Raw genomic sequence first — 23168 nt, 5'->3', positions numbered from 1 at the left:
GGAATGGGGAATGGTTTTTTCAATGGGGACTTACCAGTCCCGCAAAGGTCAGACTACACCGGTAAATCCCCATTGAACGAGACCGGTGCCAGTACCGTTATTGGAGGCAGTCATGGCGCAAATAGCGCCATGACTACCTCCAATCTCAGAATGAGGCCCATTGTGTATAGGCGCTACAAAAATAGACTATCATATCATATCAAGGTTGTAGAGGAAAGTTTAACCATGTTGTAAAATACCTGGCAGAGAAATATACCAGGAAATTAAGAAGCACATGAAAGTGGTCCTGATAAATAGATACACCAGGCACTTGGAGTTGTTCAAATACATTGCAAAAAGATACCTATCAGGAAGTATACCAGGAGATCTGTAGAGCCCAAAAGAGGATTCCTGGTACAAGAGTACACCAGGCAGTCCGCTAAAGTGCAAGAGAAAATAAGGAAAGCTCATGGTGGAATTTATTGTATGAATAAGAACTTTGTGAATCCATGAACGTTGTGAATCCAGTACAAAGAAACCAAGGAAGTGTTGGATATCATGGAATGTATTGTTTGAACAAGAACTTCCTGAATCTAATATTAAGAGACACTTTTGTGATACCAAGAAACTGTTGTTCGAAAGATACACCTTTGCCATTCTACCTAAATATCCAGGGGAAAGGTACCACCCTCTGGATTCAAGGGCTCCTCCTTGGAAAATACTTTGTTGGATTTACCTATTTATTTTGATTTCCTTGCACCCGTTAGTTTGTTTTTAGTGTGAGGGTCAAATTAGAATGTTTTGGACACAGGGATGGTTTATACATTTTTAGCAAATTGACACAGACTGAACTTTAGTTTTAGTTTCCTGGGCAGGGAAACTCTTCTTAAGGAGAAGGTTAGAGATCCAAACCATTTCTGTTTAATAAACATGTCTGACAATGAGAATACTACAACTTTGTGTCCACCTCTCATTTCTGACCCCTCACAGTACCAATACATTTTGAGTGACAGCCAACACGTCTTAAAACAGCTTATTTATTTATTTATTTGGATTTGTAAAGCGCACTAGCAGCCCAAGGGCATTGATGCGCTGTTACATGAAATCGTCTTAGTTACAGTACAGTCGGGTTACTTTGTTCATGGTTACAGTGAGCTTGCAAACAAAACAGTCCAAGGCAAATAGTATTGATAGTACAATGGGAGCACATACAGCAGTGGTTAAAGTTTATAAATTGTCATACAGCAATATTAAGAGTTACATAATTGCAAGTATGGAAGGTGCAGTCTACCTGGGCTGATGGTGTCTGACAACTTGTGTAAACAAACAACATAATTTTTAATGCTTTCCTGAAGGCTAGATGCGACTCAATACTCCTCATGTGAGGGGGCAGAGTGTTCCAGTGTGTCGCTGCCAGGACCGGGAAACTGGACCAACCTGCCTGCATTCTCTGGGTTTTGGGAATGGAGATCCTATTTGTGTAGGCAGCTCTTGTGGGTCTGGCTGAAGTGGGCTTGACAATTCTTTGAGCAAGGTACAGTGGTGCCAAGTTATGGACGCATTTGTGAGTCAATGCAAGAGTTTTAAAGACTATCCTTTCTTTAATGGATACAGGTCAATACTTTGCAATTTTGGAAATTGACGAATTCAACAGTCGATCAGCAAAGTAACAGCGATTCTTTCTCTATTGATGAAAAAACACGGCTTGAACACTATACGAAAGTCTGTGCATGCCACAAAAATGAGACTGTTGTTAAGCTGGCTTTTGCTCTCATGAGGGAGTTGAAGTTGAACCCATTAAATTGGGAGCATATTCGTGAATTCATTTTTAGGAGTAAATCATCTAGGGCTCTGTGCCCCGACACCCTGGCCATGGTTAATTTAAAAAAAGATTCTGAGCTATGGGCACATATCCTGTACAATCTGTTTGATGAAATCTTGTGAAGTGGATGTTTGCCATCCACTTGGAAACTATCCTCCATTATTGCGATTTTCAAAAAAGGAGAGTGGTCAGATCCTGCCAATTACAGATGATAGCTCTCCTTGACGCATCAAGTAAGATCTTTACCTCGGTTTTATGGAGAGAATTGGAACTGTGGGTCAAAAAAGTTTGCATTCTGATTGTATTCCAAGTGGGCTTCCGCAGGAGAATAGACACTTTCCTTAATGGTATGTTCTTAGCACACGTACAAGCTCCGTAATAAATGGTACGATTGGGTCAGTATACATGGCATTGATGATATTTCATGCTCGTTTGACAAAGTCGATAAGCAAAGACTCCAACAGAAATTACTTACCTGGGCAGTACCTGGATCTTTGGTTAAGACAATTTCCTTATTTCACTCAGACAACAATGTACAGATCAGATTGTCAAGGGATGGGACATTGACTAGACTGATCAAAACTTAAGTGGAACTCAGTCAGGGGTGCGTAATGGCTCCCATACTTTTCAACATCTATATTTCTGGCACTGAGTCCCTTTGGGAGTCTTTGAATTACTTTACAATGAGGCTAAGTACTCTTCTAAATCTACATCGGCTTGTCTTTGCTGATAACCCCTGTGGTGGATTGCAAAGGAATCTTTCCTCATTTTTTGGGTATGCAGAGGATAATAATCATTTAGTATATGCATAAATGTGTCAAATTACCATTTTTTCCACCGAACATAAGCCTAAAACACTGGCCCTCATTACGAGTTTGCCGGCAACCCACCAGTAGCACAGGCGGGTTACCGGCAAACTCGCTTTACCGTTACTGGTGCCTGATATCCCGGTGTTACCAGGATATTACGGGTGCTGGCAACAGCAGTCATTTGCCATTCCATGGAGTCCTATAGGACTCCATGGAATGTTTGCCCCATCGCCAGCACTGGTCGTACTGGAGCTGGTGATAGGGGCAATTCTCTGCCAGTAGGGGCCAGAACTCCCGACAGGTTAGGCCTGCCGGTAGTTCACTGCCCCTACTGGCAGACTGAGTGAGCCAGTCCAGTAAAAATGCCAGAGCCGTTGGTAGCCGCATTTTTGCCAGCCTTTTTACCAGACCAGCTAGTACGGCATGCCTTATCCCGGCCGGGCCCCCAGTGTAAAATACTTGGGATTTGATATTGCAAATAATAACTTGCAATAGGCCATAAGTAACTGATTGAAATAGAAATGTTTCCCCGTGATCACTCAATTGAAAAGCATTCAGTCGACTTGGTGTACATTCACTCTCATCCCCTTCTATAAATTTTACTTGGCAAAGATGGCTCCTGCTTTGGTGTATGGTATGCAGATCATCTTAGCTGACATGGGTTTACACCTGAATAAACTGCAGTGAAACATTTGGAAACAAGGCTTGGGACTCGCACGATCAATCCCCAATTGTGTAATTAGGCACAAGTTTGGGTTGATATCTTTGGTGACAGTGGTATTGTGGAACAACCTATGTCTACGATGCAAGATTTGAGATCCCCCTGATGATTCATAATTTGAATTTCTTCATAAATTTGTGGAGTGTAAATATATAATTTCCTTGAATAATTGTAACTCTGCTATGCTTGCTGTTTTGTCCAAACTAGGTTTGGACCAATCTGAATTAATCTACATTCAATCTAAAGTAAAAAAAGAAATTGTATGAATTTGATTGGAGCGAGAAAGGGGAACAAATGAGCACTTATACACGATATGCTGAATACAGTCTCTTCCCTAGGCAACGCTAATTCTTGCCTCAGTATATTAGCTGGTTTCCATGCCACAAAGCTAGAGATGTCTATTTGAGATTCAACCACAATGAACTGACTACTCTACTAATTAGTGGCCCTAGGATTAAACTACCAGAGGCTGACAGAAGTTGCTGCCTCTGTAAAAAACAATGTTGTCAAGAATCTCTAAAACATCTCATTCTCTATCATGAAGCTACAACGTCAATTAAGCATAAGCACTTCAGTGATTATCATGCTACTCTTGGTGAAGAAATGCTATGGGCCAACCTGATGAGAGAAAACAATGTTACGCAATTATTAGGCTTCTACTGGATGCTATCGGAAATATTTAAGATGCTGAAAGTTCAGATCTAATCTTAACTGTACTAACAGGGGTTGTAATGAATTTCATACATTTTTCGGTTTATACATTTGGGTTTTTAGGATTCATTTAATTTTGTATTTTATATTTAAATATAGATATGATTGTATTCGAGTTTTTGTCATGGACGTTGTGTGTGGAAATGATGTGGAATATGTGAAAAAACCAAAACAAACAAATTAAATTATAAATGTGTGTTTCCTTACTTGTTTTTTTTAAATCAAAGACATGTACTCTGAACGGTTTAATTACGGGGGAATTCAAAAAGACAGCTATTTGGATATGTTTTCCACACAGTGAAATAATGACTACTAGGAAATAGTTTGCAGTTAAGGGGCATCAAGTACTCTCCCGCTTCTCCTCCCTCCCTCACAGTGTATTGTCACATCTGCACTGCCCCAACCCTTTAGTCAATCATTAGTAAAAGTTCAAACAAATTTACAATAACTTTGCATATTGCAAAAGGTGCCTTTAGGGAGGATCCCTAGCTATTTGGCACAATCTGCTGATACAACCAGGAGCGGATCTCTACAGCCACTTCAAACCGATAGACCTTTCTCAACTTCATGTGATAATTTGATGGCAGAAATATCTTTGCCAAAATGTTACACTTGTGGAAGAATAGCTCACAGCAGTTGAAATAGCTAAGGCTCAAAAATTGAAATTATAAAAAAAAAAATGTGGTGATTTATATAGTGCTTTATGCCAGCTTTTAAAGCCATCTGAATACAACGACTGATTATGTACTTGTTTTCAATGTTTTAAAATGGGGTAAGTGAATAAAAATGGCATCCAACCTCCATGTATGCGCTTAATAAATAAATAAAAGTCAAACTATGCTTTTCAGCGTCTATATATTATTGAAATGAGACACTCACAGAACAGAAATATACAACCGCAGGATATTTCTAGGTTGCAGTTAAGTTCTACTGTTATGTTGAGTTCCCACAAGCACCAAAGCAGCTTCCAACTAGTCAGGCAACGGTGCCTTTTGGGAGTTATTCTTAATGGTCAATGAATCATCACTGCACTGCTACGCTACATAGATTCAGCGGCTATAGAATTGTTTACATTACAATTTACACAATTAGTATATTTTAAACAGTGGACATGTAATCAGTATTTTCAAGAAATTTTAGTTTGCCTGGCAAACAGAAAAATACCTCTCACTGAAAAAGAACAAATAATCTTAATGACTATTTTTGCAAAGGATTGACATGTATCTTGGGCAACTGAAAAGAATCGCAGCAAAAAAGAATGAACGATTGCAAACAGCATATATAAAATATAAACTGTTATTAAAGAACAAGTTGCTATGCTACTTACCTATGCAAATATAGAAAGTATTTTATTATTTTGTTGATGCTATCAGTTGACAGATCAAGTAGCTGTTTTTGCTGACTTTTGGGAAATAATAAAAGTGAACAGCCATGCTGGTCAAATCCACCTAGTTAAAATAAGAGAATACATTAATTAGCTGGTTAAATTAACGAACACTGATAGTCAAGTCAGGTTCAACATCACATCTGGATAGACTTTTTGTTAATATCCCAATTTATTATTGGTATAAAAAAATACAAAATCCATTACATCATGATTACATGTAACACATACTATTTATTAGTGATCTGTAATGGGCCACCCATGAACAAATCAAGTCAGTGAGTTAAATAAGGCGGGGCAAAATGGTTAGATTCATTCTGCCAGCCACGGAAGCAAAATCGGTCTGGTTTCATTCCGCTTTGCTCCAATCTGCCGTTCTGCCACCCCCACATATCGAAAAGAGCCGCCCGAAGTTTCCCGTGCCTCTGCGCGAACCTAGCACAAACCAAAATGAGCAGTGCAAAGTTTCTATTGCCATTATGTAAACCTAGCACGGAACAAAAAATCTGTGCAAAGTTTTTTGTGCCAAAGTGAGAAAATAGTATGGATCGAAAGAAGGCATGCACAAAGTTTTTCTTGTTGCTGCAGGAAACTAGTAAGGATTGGAGGAAACCGCACAACATTTCTGGTGTTGCTGCATGAAACTAGCACAGACTGCAAAAGACCCGTACAAAGTTTCTTGTGGCACTGCACAAGACCATCATGTTGGGAAAAACCCGCACAAACTTTCTTGTGTTGCTGCATGAAACTAGCCCGGATCGAAAAAAAAAAGACCTATGCAACATTTTTCGTCTTGTTACACAAAACCAAAATGGAAACGAAACACCACGCTCTGTGCGAAACTGCACAAAATCGGGTGAAATTTCAGTGGCGGCAGAACCATAATGCTGATTTCATGGAATGGGCGAAAGACGATTCCAGTGCGAATCACACACTTTCTGCTTTGCGGTGAAAATTCAATGGATGGAGGAAGAAAGGACATGTGGACCGGGTACAACTGAGCAGTGACTGAGGCAGATGTTGATGCTAGATGGTGGATGGACTGCTCATGTGACACCACTCAATACCATTTTACAACATAGTGGGTCATGACGAGGAAGAGGAGGTGCTCAAAGGCAGACATTGGACCCCCTAGCCACCTAGCACCAATTCAGCTGCTACTCCTAAGATTGTTTTCTGCACATCACAGCTCTTCACACTCCTAAAGTGGCATTATTTGTACATCACTCCAAATGCGATATTCTGTTCACATTACGCTTACTCTGAAATTCCTTTTACATCAGCTCTTGTAACTGTTTTCCCTAACTCTCAAGGCTTCACCTACAGCTGAGCATTTTCAGCCTATCTATAGAAAGCTGGTGAAAAATACAACAACGTCTTGGGTGGGATATTCATCGCTTTCTCTGATATCAATCCTATCCTCTGCCCTACCAACTAATGACCTTTCACCTACCAGAACATCACACCTGGGTTAATGTAAAGAAACATTTAGTACCTGTTCTCGTGAACTGAAATGTAGTCTGACACACAATGCACCCTTTGCCCCGATGAAAGATATGCCCAGCACATGCTTACGTATTCCCCAAGCCAGTAGTTAAAATATTTGTTACAAAATACGCTTTTATACTGCAACAACAGGACCATGGAGAAGAAATAAAAGGGACTGTTGGAGGCATACAGCAAGGAGAGATAGATAAGTGGGTGAGGGGAAGAGAAAAAAGAGACGGAGCTAGGAGTATAAAGTAATAGAAAGAGTCAAGGAGGGAAACACAGAGAGAGAGAATGAGGGGGAGTTAAAGAGTGAGAGGTAAAGCTAGACAAGCCAAAAAGAGGTGAAGAGGGAACTGTGATGAATCCTATGGAGTTCTAACTAAAACCCTCCCTAATGTCTCCCCTCGGGTGACCAGGGAAAGGCAGGCGTTTATCCAACCTTTCAAATCTAATAAATGGCATCTTTTGAACATTTTTCACAATGTTCTCCACCTCACATTTATGACCCATCACATAGGGTGTCAGGTGTGGGATCAGAATCAATCAATACAGAATGGGGATCTAATTTACACCTGGCAGATTCTGATCAAACAGAAGAATAATGTTATGGCCAGACTTCCCTTCTTCTTAAATCATGTGCCTCCACCAGTGTTCTTATTAATTCTTCCTCCCTTTCTAAGGAAGGGATGAAGTTTGACCATCTTCACATGAGAAGTGCTGGGAAGGTAAATGAAATCCTCGGTAATCATTGGTCACTTCAGATGAATATGGGACTAAAATTGTTTAAACTCCCTGAATAAGCCATTTCTCCAATAAGGAGACAAGTAGAAGGGAACATGTACCATCTGGTTTTCCCCAGAACTTTCGTATTCCTGGTAAAGACAAACTGCTCATCTCACTGTTAATAGAGGTAGAATTTCCAGTGTACACATCTGCCTATATTATGCCCAACCAAGGACCCAAATGTAAGGCATATCCTTTCATTTCTAGTGGTAAAGACTGAAAGTCATGATTCTAAATGTGTCCATCCATCCTTACGAAATCCACAGAAGGGATAGAGTGGCAAAGCTAATGTATGATGTTGCTTGGGAATCATGGAATCTGGAGAAAGTTAAGGTTTTAAATCTTCAAAATGAATCTAGAAAACATATTCTGCTTGTGAACTTATTGAAATTCAATATAGACTGATTAAGAAGGAGAAAGAAGGAACAAAAAATATGTTTTATTGCTTTGAGAAGAACATATCAACATCAGAAGAAAATCCTTGTCCCAACCTCGAGCCGCTTATTAAAGAACTAGATAACTCTTGGGTTTCGGAGAATGATAAAAGTCTTAAACTAAATAAGGAAATTAAGCAACCTTGTTGTGTGGAAAAGACCAGTAACAATGATTCTCTATACTTTGAAATATGTGTTCCCACCTTGGACTATTATAAAGTATTATCCCCAGGTTCAGATACATCTGAGCAGCCTGCGTTAGAAAATCTGAATAATAATATCTCATGTTTTAGAGATGTGGATTTTTCTGAAAATAATATTCCACCTGTCAGTTGTTTGAGATGTGGGAGTTTTGAGCATCCTGTATATCAGTGTGTTTCACAACATCCATACCCATTGGGGAATGAGTGGGAAGAGGAGAGATATGAACTGTCTGAAGAAAGTACAAACTCTACAGGCCTTCCTAAAACTAGATCAGAAGGATAACTCAATGTCATGTTTTGTACGGAAGAAAAGAATAGTTATATCCCTGTGCTGTTACAAGGAAAGACAATTTGGGCCCAGTTGCATACAAGGAGCAAAGGTTCTACAGTCTAGACTAACATCCTTCCATTGAATTGGGAACCCATAGGTCAAAAGAAGGTAGGCTGTGTTCATGGTCAAGCAGAAGGATTTCCTTTGACTAAACTTCATATTACCATTCTTGGGAAAACTATATCGATATTGATGGCAGTAAAACCACTCTTTCGACATCCGTGATTTATGGCAGTAAGGTTCCCTGTTCTGATTAAGGGATTTTTCAAGTAGCACAGATCAAATTGAAATCAATAAAACCTTTTGTTAATCAAATAAAGAAAACACCTTCTTTATATTCCTCTAATAATTAATGGGTTCAAGAGAAAAACTTTTCAGAACATCCCGTATGGGAATGGAAAGTAGAGGAACCTACTAGAAATGCAAAAGGTGCTGATGATGTACAAGGGGAAAAAGGACCTGGACTGAGTGGTCAAGTCTTTAGGGGGAAGGGCATGTGATGAATCCTATGGAGTCATCACTCAAACCCTACATAAAGTTTCCTCTAAGGGGGCCAGGGAAAGGCAGACACATCCTGATCCTGATCGTGGGGCATTATTAGCTGGGAGGATCACCTGGGAGGAGAAGGGTTCCAGGGAAACATGAGGACCTCATTGGATGAGAGGCTGTACTTGTCTAACTCAAGAAAGGGGATATCATTAATACCAGCACACAAAATGGCATGTTGTCAAAGAGAACGGTTATTCCCTAAAGTTAAATGTGAGCGTGTGAGTGAAGATAATCATAATCGGTCATGTAATAAGAGTGGGATACATTCTTCCCAAATGTAAAACACTCCCAGAAAGAGAAAACCCTAGGAGTCCCAGGAAAAACATGCAGGGGTGTTCTTAAGAGCTACCAATTTAAATCTGGAAAAACCTCAATTCTCTGTAAAACCAAAAATGCCATTTAATAATATTAATGCTCCTTTAAGAAATATGCATAAAGAGGGAGAAGAACTTGAAAAGGAAACTATTCTTGAGGAAACTAACCTTTGCGCTAGTGACTTCAAGTCCCAGAATTCCCAGAGTACTGGGACAATGAAGAGGGCTGGAGAGGCACAAGGTTGTGCAGTGCAGCTCATTAGGGTTGATGACCCACACCGGAGGGTGGCTGAGAGGCCTAAAAGGTCGCCCCCAGGTGCAGGTCGCTAGACCAAAATGGAAGAAGGCGAGGCAGCCGAAGCAGCAGCAGCAGGAGGGCAGTGGTAATAGGGTTTAGAGGAGTTATGAAGCCTCTAAGAAGCAGCAGAGCAGGAGAGCAATAAATCATGAACAGCCAAGATGCCGGGACCAGAGTGGCGGGAGAACTTTATGCCAATTGGTTCTGTTTTGGGCAGGCGAGTATACAAAAACAGCGAACTGCAGTAATTTGCCTTGGCTGGCAGGAGAGTGTACCATACCAGGAGCTTTGTGACCATTGATTCTGTTCTGGTACGAGTACACTGAAGCAGAGAGTTGTAGTTGTAGTATGCCTGGCATGGGAGTAAACCAGGTGGAAGTTCATGAAGTACTGTGGGGGGATAAAGCGCATGAAGAAGCAGTTGAAGCAGCATTGAATATTTTTATGAAGTTGTATTAAACCTAAAGTGGTGCCAATATATCCTGACATAGATATTTGTTTTGAAACTAATGAATTTATGAAATATTCTTTGTTGATGACACGAAACCGTTTCAAGATCTTTTATTGAAGTATGCATTGGTGACGGCAAAAAGCTGTCTCATGACCTTGGAAAGAGAAAAGATTTGTTGAACATTTGTAAATCATCTTTTAGAATCCAAGTTGGAGCTTTGTATTGGCAAGTTGGATTAAAAGAGAACTGAAGTGAACCTTTTTTAAGATATAGGATTTCCTCGTCCTCTTTGAACAGTTAAAGAAAAGCCTGCTTGAATCTGGGAAAAGAGTTCTCACAGGTTATCAGAAGAAACCACTATTGTGGTGTGGATTACAATGCTAATTTTGTTTTTGTTAAATGGCCATATATTTCCTTGTTGATTTGTTATGAATATAAGTGTGAGGGACAGACACCCTTTTGTTAGAGTGTTTCCTTTAGTTACTTTAGGCCGGAAACTCCTTATTAGGATAGGGAAAGTTGTCCACCTCATATTTCTGACCCCTCCCAGAACGTTGATGAAGAGAGTAAAAACTATGGGCGAGTGAGATAGAAACAGAGGTGTGCTGAAAGAGGGACAGGAATGAGAGGGAATGGCAAAGAGAGATGGGGACCAGAAAAAAAGAGTGAGTGAGGCAAGGGAAGGACAAGAAGGCATAGGGAGAAATACGAGTGTGGAAAGTGGAGGGGAGAGTGGCAGCAGCAGAGAGAATGGTCAGGGAGAGAGAAAGAATTGGGAGATTGGGTGAACAAAAGAGAGGGAGTAAAGAGAAGGGAGAGATGAGAGAGAAAGAAGATTGGTGGTGTGAAGAGATGGCTATACAGGAGAGAGTATGGAAATAGGTACAGTGAAATAAAGAATGCATGGGGAAAGAGGCAGAGTGAGAGGGAGACATTAAGGAAGACAAATCAACATAGACAATGAAAGAGACAAAGATGGAGGCACAGAAAGGGGAGGGCTAGAGCAGAGAAGTGAAAAGAAATTTAGAAATAGAGAGAAGAGTAAACTTCCATGGCAACAAGACTATACTGTACAAGAGGGTGACATTGCCTATATAAAACTTAAAGAGGGAGATACTTAGGCTATTTACATCACAGCATTTAGGGGATGTGTGAAAGGGGAGAGGTGTCATTTTATATCTGGATCTTTGACAATTCTCTGGGCCTTAAGTGCAGAAGTCAATGGGACTTCAAGGAGAGCATTTCATGTTCCTTAGAAACATCAGATACAAGCCACTGTAAACAAATTCACACACAGAGTGTGCTATCCGCAGTGCCCCATCTTTGAGTCTCACCTTTGCTTTTAGGGTTAAGGATACCTTCTTGCTACTTGCCTGGATGTTGGGCTGATAACCTGTATTACACCTGTGACTGTGGTTTGTATTAATGTATGAATCCCTTGTCTACGGAGTATCAGGCTTTATCACCCACATACTTCACAAAGGACACAGGTAAATTTGAGACTCAGTTTGAGTTTTACGGCATAGGGCTTTTTGGCATACGTCTTTAATGCCTGATGCCAACTGGTCCAATTCTTAATGGACCCTCAAAACTAGACAGATACTTGGGTCCATGTACCCTGTGTGTTCACACACATATGTAATAACCGAGCATGGTTGTTTACCCCCTTGCTCAATTTATGTTCAGCTGCAGCATATATGTGTTTGGTGACATGTCTCAGTGAGGACATTAACTTCAGTAGCATTGTCGCACAGGGATGTAACCATGCTGTAAAAGGCAAAATGGGGGAGCAAGGTAGGAAAAGGGCTGGAGGGGGAGGCAGTAGGCCAGAAAGGTGCATGGAAGGGGTAGGAACAGAGCGGAGAGGAGAACTGCACACTTTCCTGAGGCAGCACGGCCAACCGTAGATTGGGTGTGGGGTGAGGGACCAGAAAAGGGGATGATAGGGGCGCTGTACCCTATGACATCAGGTAGACTGGGAAGGTGTAGGCTGGCTGATAGGTCTGATGGGCAGCTGAAGTATGATATGATATGATATGGCATTTATAACGCGCCTATACACAAGTGTTTCAAGGCGTGATGAGGCAAGGGGGGGGAACAAAGGGGAGGACAGAACAGCGATCCTACTAGGCCAGGTGTCATTCAGATCGCGCAAGTGCAGGGGAGGGGGAAAGGGAAAAGTGCGTGTGGGAAGGGAGAGGGGAAAGTGCAGTACATGGGATAATTGAATAAATAAGATAAATTAAAACCGCCACTGGTGGCAGTGCAAGTTAAGTGCAGATATAAGTGCTGGTAGGGGGACTGTAGGGATAAAGAAAACAGTCCCCTGGTGCAGGGGGGGCCAGGGAGGCAGTGCAGGAGGGCAACTGGCGGGGTCCGAAAATCAGAAACTTTGGCCAGGTAACCAGTGCAGTTTCTGCCAGGAGTTCAGCAGGGGAGAAGGGGGGAGAAAGCAGGGGCAAAGAGGAAGGTTTTGAGGTGCTTCCGGAACCAGAGATGGTTCTCCTCAAGTTTCAGGGAGGCAGGAAAGCTGTTCCAGAGGGAGGCCCCTGCCGAAGAGAGGGATCTACCACCAACTTGTTGCTTGGAGAAGCAACTGATCCTGAGGGAGTTGGATGCAGATGAGCGAAGAGTTCGAGAAGTAAGATATTTAGGAAGAGAGAGTTGCAAGTATTGCGGCCCCCGGCCCCAGAAGGCCTTGTGGACAATGCAGAGGGGTTTGAACTTAATCCTTGCAGCCACTGGGAGCCAGTGCAGATATTTCAGTCCTGGAGGGATACAATCCCTGTGCTTGAGGCCAAGGACAAGTCTCGTAGTCCTGTTCTGGATAAGTTGCAGAGGGCGGAGAGTAGAGGCAGGCATATTTAGATAGAGGCTGTTAAAATAGTCCAGCTTAGATAGAACCAGGGCTCTGGAGACAGTGAGCTTCTGGGGGATGGAGAGGAAAGGAAGAATACCTCTGAGGAGGTGCAGCTGGTAGTGTGACTTCTTAGAGACATCAGAGATGTGAGGAGAGAAGGAGAGTGTGGAGTCGAAGATAACTCCAAGGTTTTTAGCCTTGCAGGTGGGAGCAGGAAGAAGGCCAAAGGAGGCCGGCCAGAGAGCTGCAGGGAAGGAGGGAGCGGGTGTGCCGATGAGTAGAATCTCCATCTTACTGGCATTAAGGCAGAGGTCATTGGCGGCACACCACTCCTGGATGGCAGACAGTTGGAGATGAGGGAAGGAGAGGAGGAGGCCGAGGGTAGCCTGAAAATGAGCTGGATATCATCCGCATAGCATTGGAAGTTGGGGCAGAAAGAGGCGATGCAGTGATCAAGGGGTGCCAAGTATTGGTTGAGCAGCCAGGGAGAGAGGTTAGATCCCTGGGGGACACCGCATGAAGAGACAAAGATATGGGAGAGGAAGGACCCAAGTTGGACCTGGGAGAGTCGGTCGGAGAGGAAAGAAGTCAGCCATGCCAGAGCCTGACCAGTGATACCCAGGTTATCACGGAGACGGCTGAGCAGGATGGCATGGTTGACAGTGTAAAGGGCAGAAGAGAGATCCAGCAGTATTTTGGTCTCTTGGTTCTGAAAGGGTTCTGTTCTAGAAAAGAAGCAAGAAGGATGCTGGGGGAGAATGATTTTTGGGTAATGGGGTCCTACAACTATGTGCCTCGACTAACTCCATTGCCTTCCCTCTTTTAGCTGAGAAGGGAGCTCCAAAATATACAAACGCTGGGTGTTTTGGGAGTTGCACTTGTGCGGTTCAAGAATGGTTCTTCAAGTGGTGGACTGCTTCAGGGTCAGGCTGAGCAAAGCCCTGAGTGAGCAATGAGCAATTGTGATCTGGCAGATTGACGTCCTAGTAGTTACAGGATTACAGCCTGTTACTGGTGGGAGGAAGAAAGGATTTTTAAACAAAGAAATGGGTGGCCTACTGGTCAGGCAGCAGAATGGGCAAAGGTAATGCAAAAGATACACAAAGAGGGACTGCTGCCAATGTTGATACCGGTATGGTTATTAATTTAGAACCTTGTTTTATCAACATATAATCAACCTGTAATTCAATGCAATAGTAATTGTGTCCATGGCTAATCATAGAAACCACTAAAGTGTGCTCAATGACACATGAATGTTAATGTATTAACATTTCAAACCAGAGCATTTTGATTACAGCTGACTGTTAAACATAAACAAGAAGAATTCAAATACAATACAAGTTACTTGTGTGTAGTGGGCATAATTGCAGTGGGATATTTGAAGAGGCAAAGCAGTGAAAGGGACCCAATGATGATGGTGTGCAAGTCCAAAGCTGGAGATGAAAGATACGGAAATTAAGAGATAGAAAGAAAGAAATAATCTGAACAAACAAAATTCCATAGAATATTGATACAAAAGTTAATTAATCAAAAGATTCTCAAAGTGTTCCCTACATGCGGAACAAATATCTTCAATTTCTACAAAGAAAACAACAGTTACACCTAACAAGGCAATTAAGTCCAATACATTTTGCCTGTAGGGGCAGGGGATGAAACCAAATTGGTCAAGGAAGAAGGAAGGAGACACCCCAACGTTGGTTCTGCAGTTGATTCAGAGTGCTTTAAAAAAACTCCCGATACGTTTGAGCCATTGTGGGGAATAGGGCATGGTGTAAGCGACCTGGCCCATGATATTTTAGGAAGTTTTGGTTGAAGCTCACCAACGCCAGAGCAGGTGTTGCATCATACATCTTTACAGTTAACAACTTGTGTCAGGCTGTTGGCAATCACCACAGGAGCCACTCACCAGTGCTTAAACATGAAGTGGGGAATGCAGGGTCTACGCCGATGCAATAATCTGTCTTTAGGAACCCCACCAGTGCTCCAGAGTTAGTTAACAGTCGTGTTTAGAATGAGGTACAGGTGTTCAGAAGTGCCAAATCAATGGTGAATCGTTGAATCAGCCTGTGATGGGAGGGCTTCCTAAACTTTCTCTCATAACTCGATCAATAAATAACATTTGGTTCCAAGGCACTATTTGCTGTGCTGTATTAAGCTCTACAGGTGTTGTTCCCCTCATAAAAAGTCTCAGTTACCCCGCCAGGGCAGGATGTCTGATATCCATTCCTGTGTGGTTCCTGGCAAACAGTAAAACTATTTAAAATCCCACATATGTTCCATTTGTACTCCGTCAAGCCTTAAGCTAGTAATACTGCCTGGCTGGGTGGGCTTGTTATTTACCCGTTCCATCCGTGCCATAAAACGATTGTCCCCATCAAGTAATTAATGAAGGGATGTTTCAATATTCCAATTGTGGACCATATATGTATGTTTATATATTTATTGACTTCCTGTTTCAAAGACGTCCACGTTACTGAAACAAGCGTCCGATGAATCTTATAACATCATTGTGATTTCCGTAAATGAGATGGTAAATGTGTATGAATTTGTTGGGCCATGTTTTGAGGCTGCAGCTAATTCGTTAATCACCGGCAGGTTGATGCACAACGTTATTTCTACTGAGTGTCCATGTCTGCACTGCATATATTTCTCTGGTCACACATCAATACTTACACAAATCATGCACTCACATTTACAAGGGCTTGCATATTACTCCAGAGGCACAGTTAATGAGAAAAAGGGTGCGAAGTGCACTGGGAAATGCCCACTTCTGTGAGCCACCAAAGCACGTTCATGATGTTTTGGGGGATGAAGTTATTGCGGGTTCGTAGGCAGACAAACTGGACCAAATGCATGTGCTCTAGTTTCTTGCAGTAACAGGTGGGCCACACCCCATTCTGCAACCCCCAGCAGGTTACCTCCATTGTTGTCTGCAAGGCAGGGGGGCAACAACCCTGCCAACTGCACCACATTCCCAGGGGCCAAATTGTATGCTTAAGCATTCCAGGGCGATATCTCAGGGGTAAAGCATTGATCCTCAGAGATAAGGGCAGCCTGCCATTCACAAGTTCAAATCATACAACAGGACCACAGCCTTTCAGCCTATCAGAGGTTGATAAATCAAGTACCATGCAATGGGGTAATAACATATGTTATTACAGTGCTATGACACATGAGGAATATGACATGAAATGCTTTATACAATTACAATTTCTATTTTTATTATTAGTAAAATGCGTTCTTACTGCCACCACTCCAGACTCTCCAGAGGAAGAATCAAGGTTTGCCAGTGTTTGTCAGTCAGGCCATGTATGGGTCATGGGGTGCTGCCCTGAAGTTAGTAACGAGGAGCTGAGCGAGGTTCGCTGGGCTGGGCCTTCAGTGCAGCTTGTGAGGCTGGGATGAGGAATGGCCAAGTGACTGGAGGGTGCACAGGCAATGCCATTCACTTGACAGTAACTTGAATAAATGACACCGGACCAGTTGCACATTAGAGGGTCAGGGTCCACATTACAAGCCCTCTGCTTGCCTAAGGCACACACCTGGATGCTTATGTGGCATTCATCCCCCGTTCCAGGGGCTGGATGGGGATAACGGGCCGGCAGACCAAGTTATCCCATGCAGCCCTATGTTTCCCTTTTGTTTTTGTTTTTTACTTTTTTCATCTTACAATGCAATGCAATGGGAATACTTTTTGTATCACCCTAGTTTTTTACACTTGGGATTTTTGGTTACTTTTATATGTGCCTAAAGACAAGCTGGTGGCAGCAGATACACTTTTACCATTTGTGCATTATTTTTAGTGTGCACATTCGCATTTACTGCATATGGCTGCTAAATGTGGCTAGTGCCCTAAAATGCCTGTGCCATGATATTTTTCACTTGTCCTTTGGCAATCTTGTGATTTGGCCTTCTTCCTGCGTTCTTAGGTCAGGTAATCCCATATAAAGGTCATACACTTGCCTGGGAGAACTGCTGCTTTCACAGGCTAGCTAGACCATCCATCTGTGTGTAGCCCAGGAAGTGGTTGGGACTGTGTGGTCCCACTCCACATCGGTGGTGTCAGAAAGTCTGGGTGTGTGGCACGAGTGAAACCCACAGTGGTCCCTGATTGGACCACTGTTGGCTGTTTGAATGGGGCAGAATCTTACCATTGGTGGGTTTGGACAGAATTGGGGATAAGAGGACTCTGACAGCCATTTCTTCAGTTGGAGCCAAGGTAGCCTGTGTAGATGAGCAGCCAACTAAAGATCTGTGGACAGCTCCCGAATAGGCCTGGCCTACTTTCCTGCATTTGGCCCGGTAAACCCCTGCTGGACTACCTGATCTCCAAAGGCCCTGTGCAGTACTTCAACCTTTGGTTGGTCCCACCAGTCCAATCTCAATGCATTCATAAGTGTCCCGTTGGTCTGAGTAGCTCTCCAGTGAGCTACCTCGGTTGAATCATCGCAGTTCTATGTTTGTCACTGAAACTTCGGTGGTCTCCAGATTGTGCCCAAGTTGCCTTCCTGTCACATTTCAGCTTCCCAGCATCAAGGGATTCTGCTGTAGAAAGTCTTCTTCCACAGTGACTGGAAAGACACCTGCTGTCACCCAAAACATCGGCATAGGTATGGACACGTTGGTCCATACCTATCCAGCTCCACTGAACACAGAACCTATTAAAACTACACTATGGGGCTTGCCGCCTGTCTTTGGTCATTTCATATGTGGGAAATGTTTAGTCTGCTGTCACGCTCACCTGATTCCCACGGAGGCGCAGGTCTGGCTTCGAGTGCTGATGCTTCTTCAATGGTGAAGCGCAGGACTCTGAAGATGGACAGGAAGGGGCCCCTCTACTCTGGCTTCTCTGGCTCGCAGGAATATTCCCCTTAGGGTCTGGAAGGATGAGTTCTCCATCCTGCTTCTGATGCAGGGGCGCGTTGAAACCCAGTTACTTCACTGGATTGAGGTTTGATGGGAGTTCAAAATAAGCTTGACTATTCAGGTAAGGCGCTGTAAGAGTTCTGTTGCAAGTTCAAAAGTTCAAGCTTAATAATAATGTTCATTGTCTTATTGCAGCAAACGCTAATGCTTATGTCTTTTTCCCCTTAGGGGCCGGTGTTCGGAATGCCGGAGATATGGCGCCGACCCGAAGTGAAACGTGCAGTTCCAGTAAATGACAGGTAAGTTCTGGATGAGCGTTCAGGTAATGTCTTTGCATTCGCTCATTCAATGTCTTTGTCTTTTTTTCCCCATAGGGGCCGGGGTCTGGAATGCCAGGAAGCGGCAGGACCCGAAATGAAATGGGAATGACCCAACAGGTAAGTCTTAGAAGGAAACTGAGCTTTTCCTATTCCCTTCCTTCTCTCACCTTGTTTTCTTGTCTTTTTCTCTCTAGGCTCTGGGAAGTGGGTTCGGATCCGGATGATCGCTGCTGAAGATGGAGGCGCCCAGGAAAGGTGAGTGAAATGCAGCGCTGCAGCGATCGAAGCGAAATGCTTTTAAAATGATGTCTTCCCTTTCAGGATCGTCGGTGTGATGTCTCCGTGATGCAGCTTTAGCAGGTAAGGTCTTCTTTCTCCCCAATTCTCTCTTATCTCCCTTTGCAGGTGACCCAGGATGCTGACAGGCGTGGCTGAAGTCCAGATGCAGGAGCTGACACGGTGAGCGTCCAGCTGCGAGGAGCAGAACAACGCGAAGCGTGAGTTGCTGATCGGGCGTGGTTTAAATAGCTTTGGAAGAAGTTCCAGGTATGTATCCTTCCACCAATCAGGTATGTATCCTTCCCCGACCACACCCAGGCGGAAAGTAGTCCCACAGGTAAAGTAGTTCCATTCAGGCCTCAAGAGGGCCTGGATGTAGCAGCATGGTCTGCCTCAGGTATGTGCACATTAAAACACTTGAACACATGTCTTGCTTTATGAGCCTGGCGCCTAAGGCGCCATGACAGGGGTCCAACATGAGCCTGGCGCCTAAGGCGCCAGGACTGTGTCCAAAGGGCCCCAGCTTGGGCCCGCTGGCACTTCCCTGGGGGGAATGATGCCTGCCTCTGGGGTTGCTGGGTCGGACCTGGCTCCTTGGAGGTAGGCATCATGACAGTACCCCCCCTCAAGGCCCCTCCCAAGGTTGTTCCCTCCAGGGGTTTTGGCTTGTTCGGAAATCTCCGGTGGAACCTTTGTATTAATCGAGGTGCGTGAACATGGTTACTAGGCTCCCACGATCTCTCCTGAGGGCCATATCCCTTCCAGTCAACAAGATAGAAGAGTTTCGACCTTAACACCTTGGAGTCTAAAATGTCTTTAACTTTGAATTCCAATTCCCCTTCAATTTGAACTGGGTCTGGAGGCTTGGACAGTCGGGTCCCTGGTTGTACTGGCTTCAAAAGTAATGCATGAAAAACTGGATGAATACGCATGTTGGACGGTAAATCCAGTTTAAAGGCCACGGGATTGATTATAGCCTTGATGGGATAAGGTCCTATGAATCTGGGATTGAAGGTTCGTGGGCCCTTGAGGGGTAAATGTTTCGTTGCTAGCCATACCTGGTCTCCTACTTGGTAAGGAGGAGTTTTACTTCGGTGCAAATCAGCGTTTTCTTTATACTTTTTCTTGGCTTGCTGTAAATGAGTTGCAGCTTCTTTGAAGGCTCGGGTTATTGTGGAATGCAGATGATTTACTGCGGGCATTTCCAGGGTCAGAGGTGGATCTAGGTCAGAGGTCCGAGGATGGTGACCATACAAAGTATAAAAAGGAGTTTGTCCGGTTCCAGAATGCACTGAATTGTTGTATGCATATTCTGCGATCCAAAGGATGTCTTTCCAATTTAACTCGGATTGGTGTAACATGCACCGAAGATATTGCTCGAGAGTCTGATTGGTTCTCTCGGTTTGTCCGTCGGTCTGGGGGTGGTGGCTGGTGGATAACCGCACATCTATTTGTGCTAGTTGGCAACACTTCTTCCAAAAATGGGAGATAAATTGACTTCCACGATCCGAGACTAATATGGAAGGGAAACCATGTATGCGAACTATATTCTCCAGAAATTCCTTGGCCAAGGTGGAAGCTGAAGGCAAACCTTTTAAAGGGATAAAGTGGGCCATTTTGGAGAATAGATCCACAATTACAAGAATAGTGTTGCAACCAGCACAAGGAGGCAGGTCAATTATAAAGTCCATTGACAAGGTGTCCCATGGTGCCGGTGGAATATCCAAGGGTTGAAGTAGGCCGGCTGGCCTTTTCTTTTGACCCTTGTTTTGGGTGCAAATTCCGCAAGACAATACAAAAGACTTTGTCTTTTCTCCAAGAAGGCCACCAGAAGTGGCGTTTGATTTTTTCCTCCGTTTTAGCGATACCAGGGTGTCCTTCCATTAATGATTCATGATGATGGGCAATAACAAGTTCTTGCAATTCTTTACTTGGCAGAAAAACCGCTCCTGGAAGTAGGGTAAATCATCCTTAACGGTGTAATGAGGACCCTTTTGACTCCATTCCAGTAAGGCTGAAGAGTCTAGAAGTTGTTTTGTTTGCGTTTGGATGTCCTCAATAGATTGCAATGAAGTTAGGCCTAAGATTATTTGTTCAGGTATGATTGGCACAGGTTCTAAACTCGAATTGGGTTCTTCCATGCCAATCCGGGATAAGGCGTCCGCTTTACCATTCTTGCAGCCAGGGCGATAGGTAATTACAAAATCAAATTCCGCAAAGAATAGAGCCCATCGGAGTTGTCGTGAAGATTGAGCTTTGGCCGTCTTTAAATACTGTAAATTTCTGTGGTCCGTAATTACGGTGATGGTGTGTCTTGCCCCGAGAAGGTAGTGACGCCAAGCCTTGAAAGCAGATTTAATAGCCAGTAACTCTTTGTCGGTAATTGCGTAGTTGATTTCAGGAGGAGAAAATTTCCTGGACCAAAAGGCCACAGGGTGTAGTTGGTTAGTTTCTGGGTCTCTTTGCGACAGGACAGCTCCCATGGCCGAACTGGATGCGTCGGTTTCCACAATGTAAGGGAGATCTGGGTGTGGGTGCTTCAATACAGGTGCAGAGGTGAATTTGGTTTTCAGGTCCTGAAAGGCTTGTTTGGCCTCAAGAGCCCATTCAAAGCGTTTGTTTTTCTTTAGGAGAGCTGTGATGGGTTGGACTGTTCGGGAAAATTCCGGGATGAATCTTCGATAGAAATTGGTGAAGCCGAGCATGCTCTGAACTCCCTTCACCGAGCTAGGAGATGGCCATTTGAGGATGGCGTCCACCTTTCGCGAGTCCATTCGGACTCCTTGCGGTGTCAGGATGAATCTGAGAAACTCAACTTCTGCGGTATGAAAAACGCATTTTTCGAGCTTTGCAAATAGTCTGTGCTGGTGCAATTTCTCAAGAACTGCCCTAACATGTTTTCTGTGATCGGATTCTGAAGAAGAGTACACCAGGATGTCGTCAATATAAACAATGACACAGACATCGATAAGTTCCCGAAGAACATCATTCATAAACTACTGAAAGGCGGCAGGTGCATTGCACAACCCAAAGGGCATCACCTGATATTCGAAGAGCCCAAATTTGGTGCGGAATGCAGTCTTCCATTCGTCACCTTCTTTTTTTATACGCACCAGGTGATAAGCTCCTCGGAGATCTAACTTGGTGTACACACAAGCGTCTTTCACCTGGTCGATAAGCTCAGGGATCAGGGGCAGAGGATAACGATTCTTAATCGTTATTTGATTTAGAGTGCGATAGTCTATACATGTTCTAAGGTCGCCCTCTTTTTTCGGCACGAAGAACAGAGCTGAGGAGACAGGAGACTTGGACGGGCGAATAAAACCATTGGCTAGGTACTGATCTAAGTACTGACGCAAATGCAGGTTCTCAGGTTCCGTAAGAGCATAAATCCTACTACAAGGTAGTTGAGCATTGGGTACCAGATCGATTTGGCAATCATAAGACCGATGGGGAGGTAACGTGTTAGCCTGTTCCTTCTGAAAAACGTCTTGGAATTCTTGGTATTCTGATGGTAGCTGTACAGGGGTGGAAGTTGCTGAGGCTAGACCCATAGCTGGATTTCTTGGATAACAAGTTGGTTCACAATCAGGAAAACTTATCTTCTTTGCTCGCCAGTCAATTCTGGGATTATGTGTTTCTAACCAAGGAATTCCAAGAATTACTTGAAATTGTGGGGCCTTGATCACATCAAACACGATTGCTTCCCGATGTCCATCCTGACCCACCAGTGTCACTTCAACAGTGGAATGCGTTACGGGCCCTGAGGCTATTTCGGTTCCATCTACTGTAGTAATGACATCTTGGGTTACTTTCGGGCGGAGAGGAAGCTTAATCCTGGAAGCCAATTCACAGTCTATGTAATTTCCAATAGCTCCACTGTCGATGTATGCTTTTATATCATGCAACTGCTGAGGCTGTTTTGGGTACACGAGCACCATTGGCATGACAAAATGTGAGGTCAAAGAGTTAGTTTTCAAGCTCGGCAAGCGGACCCCTACGCTTGTCGGGCTAGGTCGTTTCCCGAATCAGGTGTCAATAAATCGTTATCAGTGGCTCCAACCACCTTCTTAGGTGGTTTAACTGGACAATTTCAAAGAAAGTGACCGGAAGTCCCGCAATACAGACAAAGTTGCATTTGCCGCCTTCTCTCTCGTTCTTTCTGCGTTAATGGTCCTTTAACACCGCCGATTTGCATAGGTTCGGATACGTCGGTACTCTTGGAGTTAGCGTGGGTTTTGATCGGTACTCGGGTTTCGTACTTGAACCGATCTGCTTTTCTATTTTGAAGTCTGTGATCAAGTTGAACCACCAAGTCTATGTAGTCTGCGCAGACCTGGGGTAGATTTACTAATCTGAACTAGAACATGCTTAGGCTCTCCGCGCAGGCCTCGATGAAACAATGTGATCCTTTTGTTTTCTGGCCATTCAGTTTCCACGACCAGTCTATTAAAGGTGGCAACGTAGGACAGGAGATCCTGATTACTTTGTCGTAAGGATAGCAGTTCGTTGTCAAGGGCATGTCCTTGAGAGTGTCGAGCAAACAATCTTTCCATGCTGGCC

General features: G+C 43.6%; 1 protein-coding gene across 4 annotated transcripts in view; it reads right to left on the bottom strand.

Annotated features, from left to right (window-relative positions):
* The window catches only part of LOC138453478 (uncharacterized), a 1096265-nt gene that overhangs the window by 1004462 nt on the left and 68635 nt on the right, over nucleotides 1-23168 (bottom strand). For all 4 annotated transcript variants that reach the window (XM_069606374.1, XM_069606376.1, XM_069606373.1 and 1 more), the window contains exon 3: nucleotides 5370-5490. In XM_069606374.1, coding sequence (XP_069462475.1) covers nucleotides 5370-5490 — 121 coding nt within the window. The remainder of the gene's footprint in view (nucleotides 1-5369; nucleotides 5491-23168) is intronic.

Source organism: Ambystoma mexicanum, chromosome 4p (genome assembly GCF_040938575.1).
Source record: "Ambystoma mexicanum isolate Mex_15411 chromosome 4p, UKY_AmexF1_1, whole genome shotgun sequence".
Lineage (NCBI taxonomy): Eukaryota > Metazoa > Chordata > Amphibia > Caudata > Ambystomatidae > Ambystoma > Ambystoma mexicanum.
Note: the sequence above shows the minus strand (reverse complement) of the source record. Positions and strands in the feature narration are given on the sequence as shown.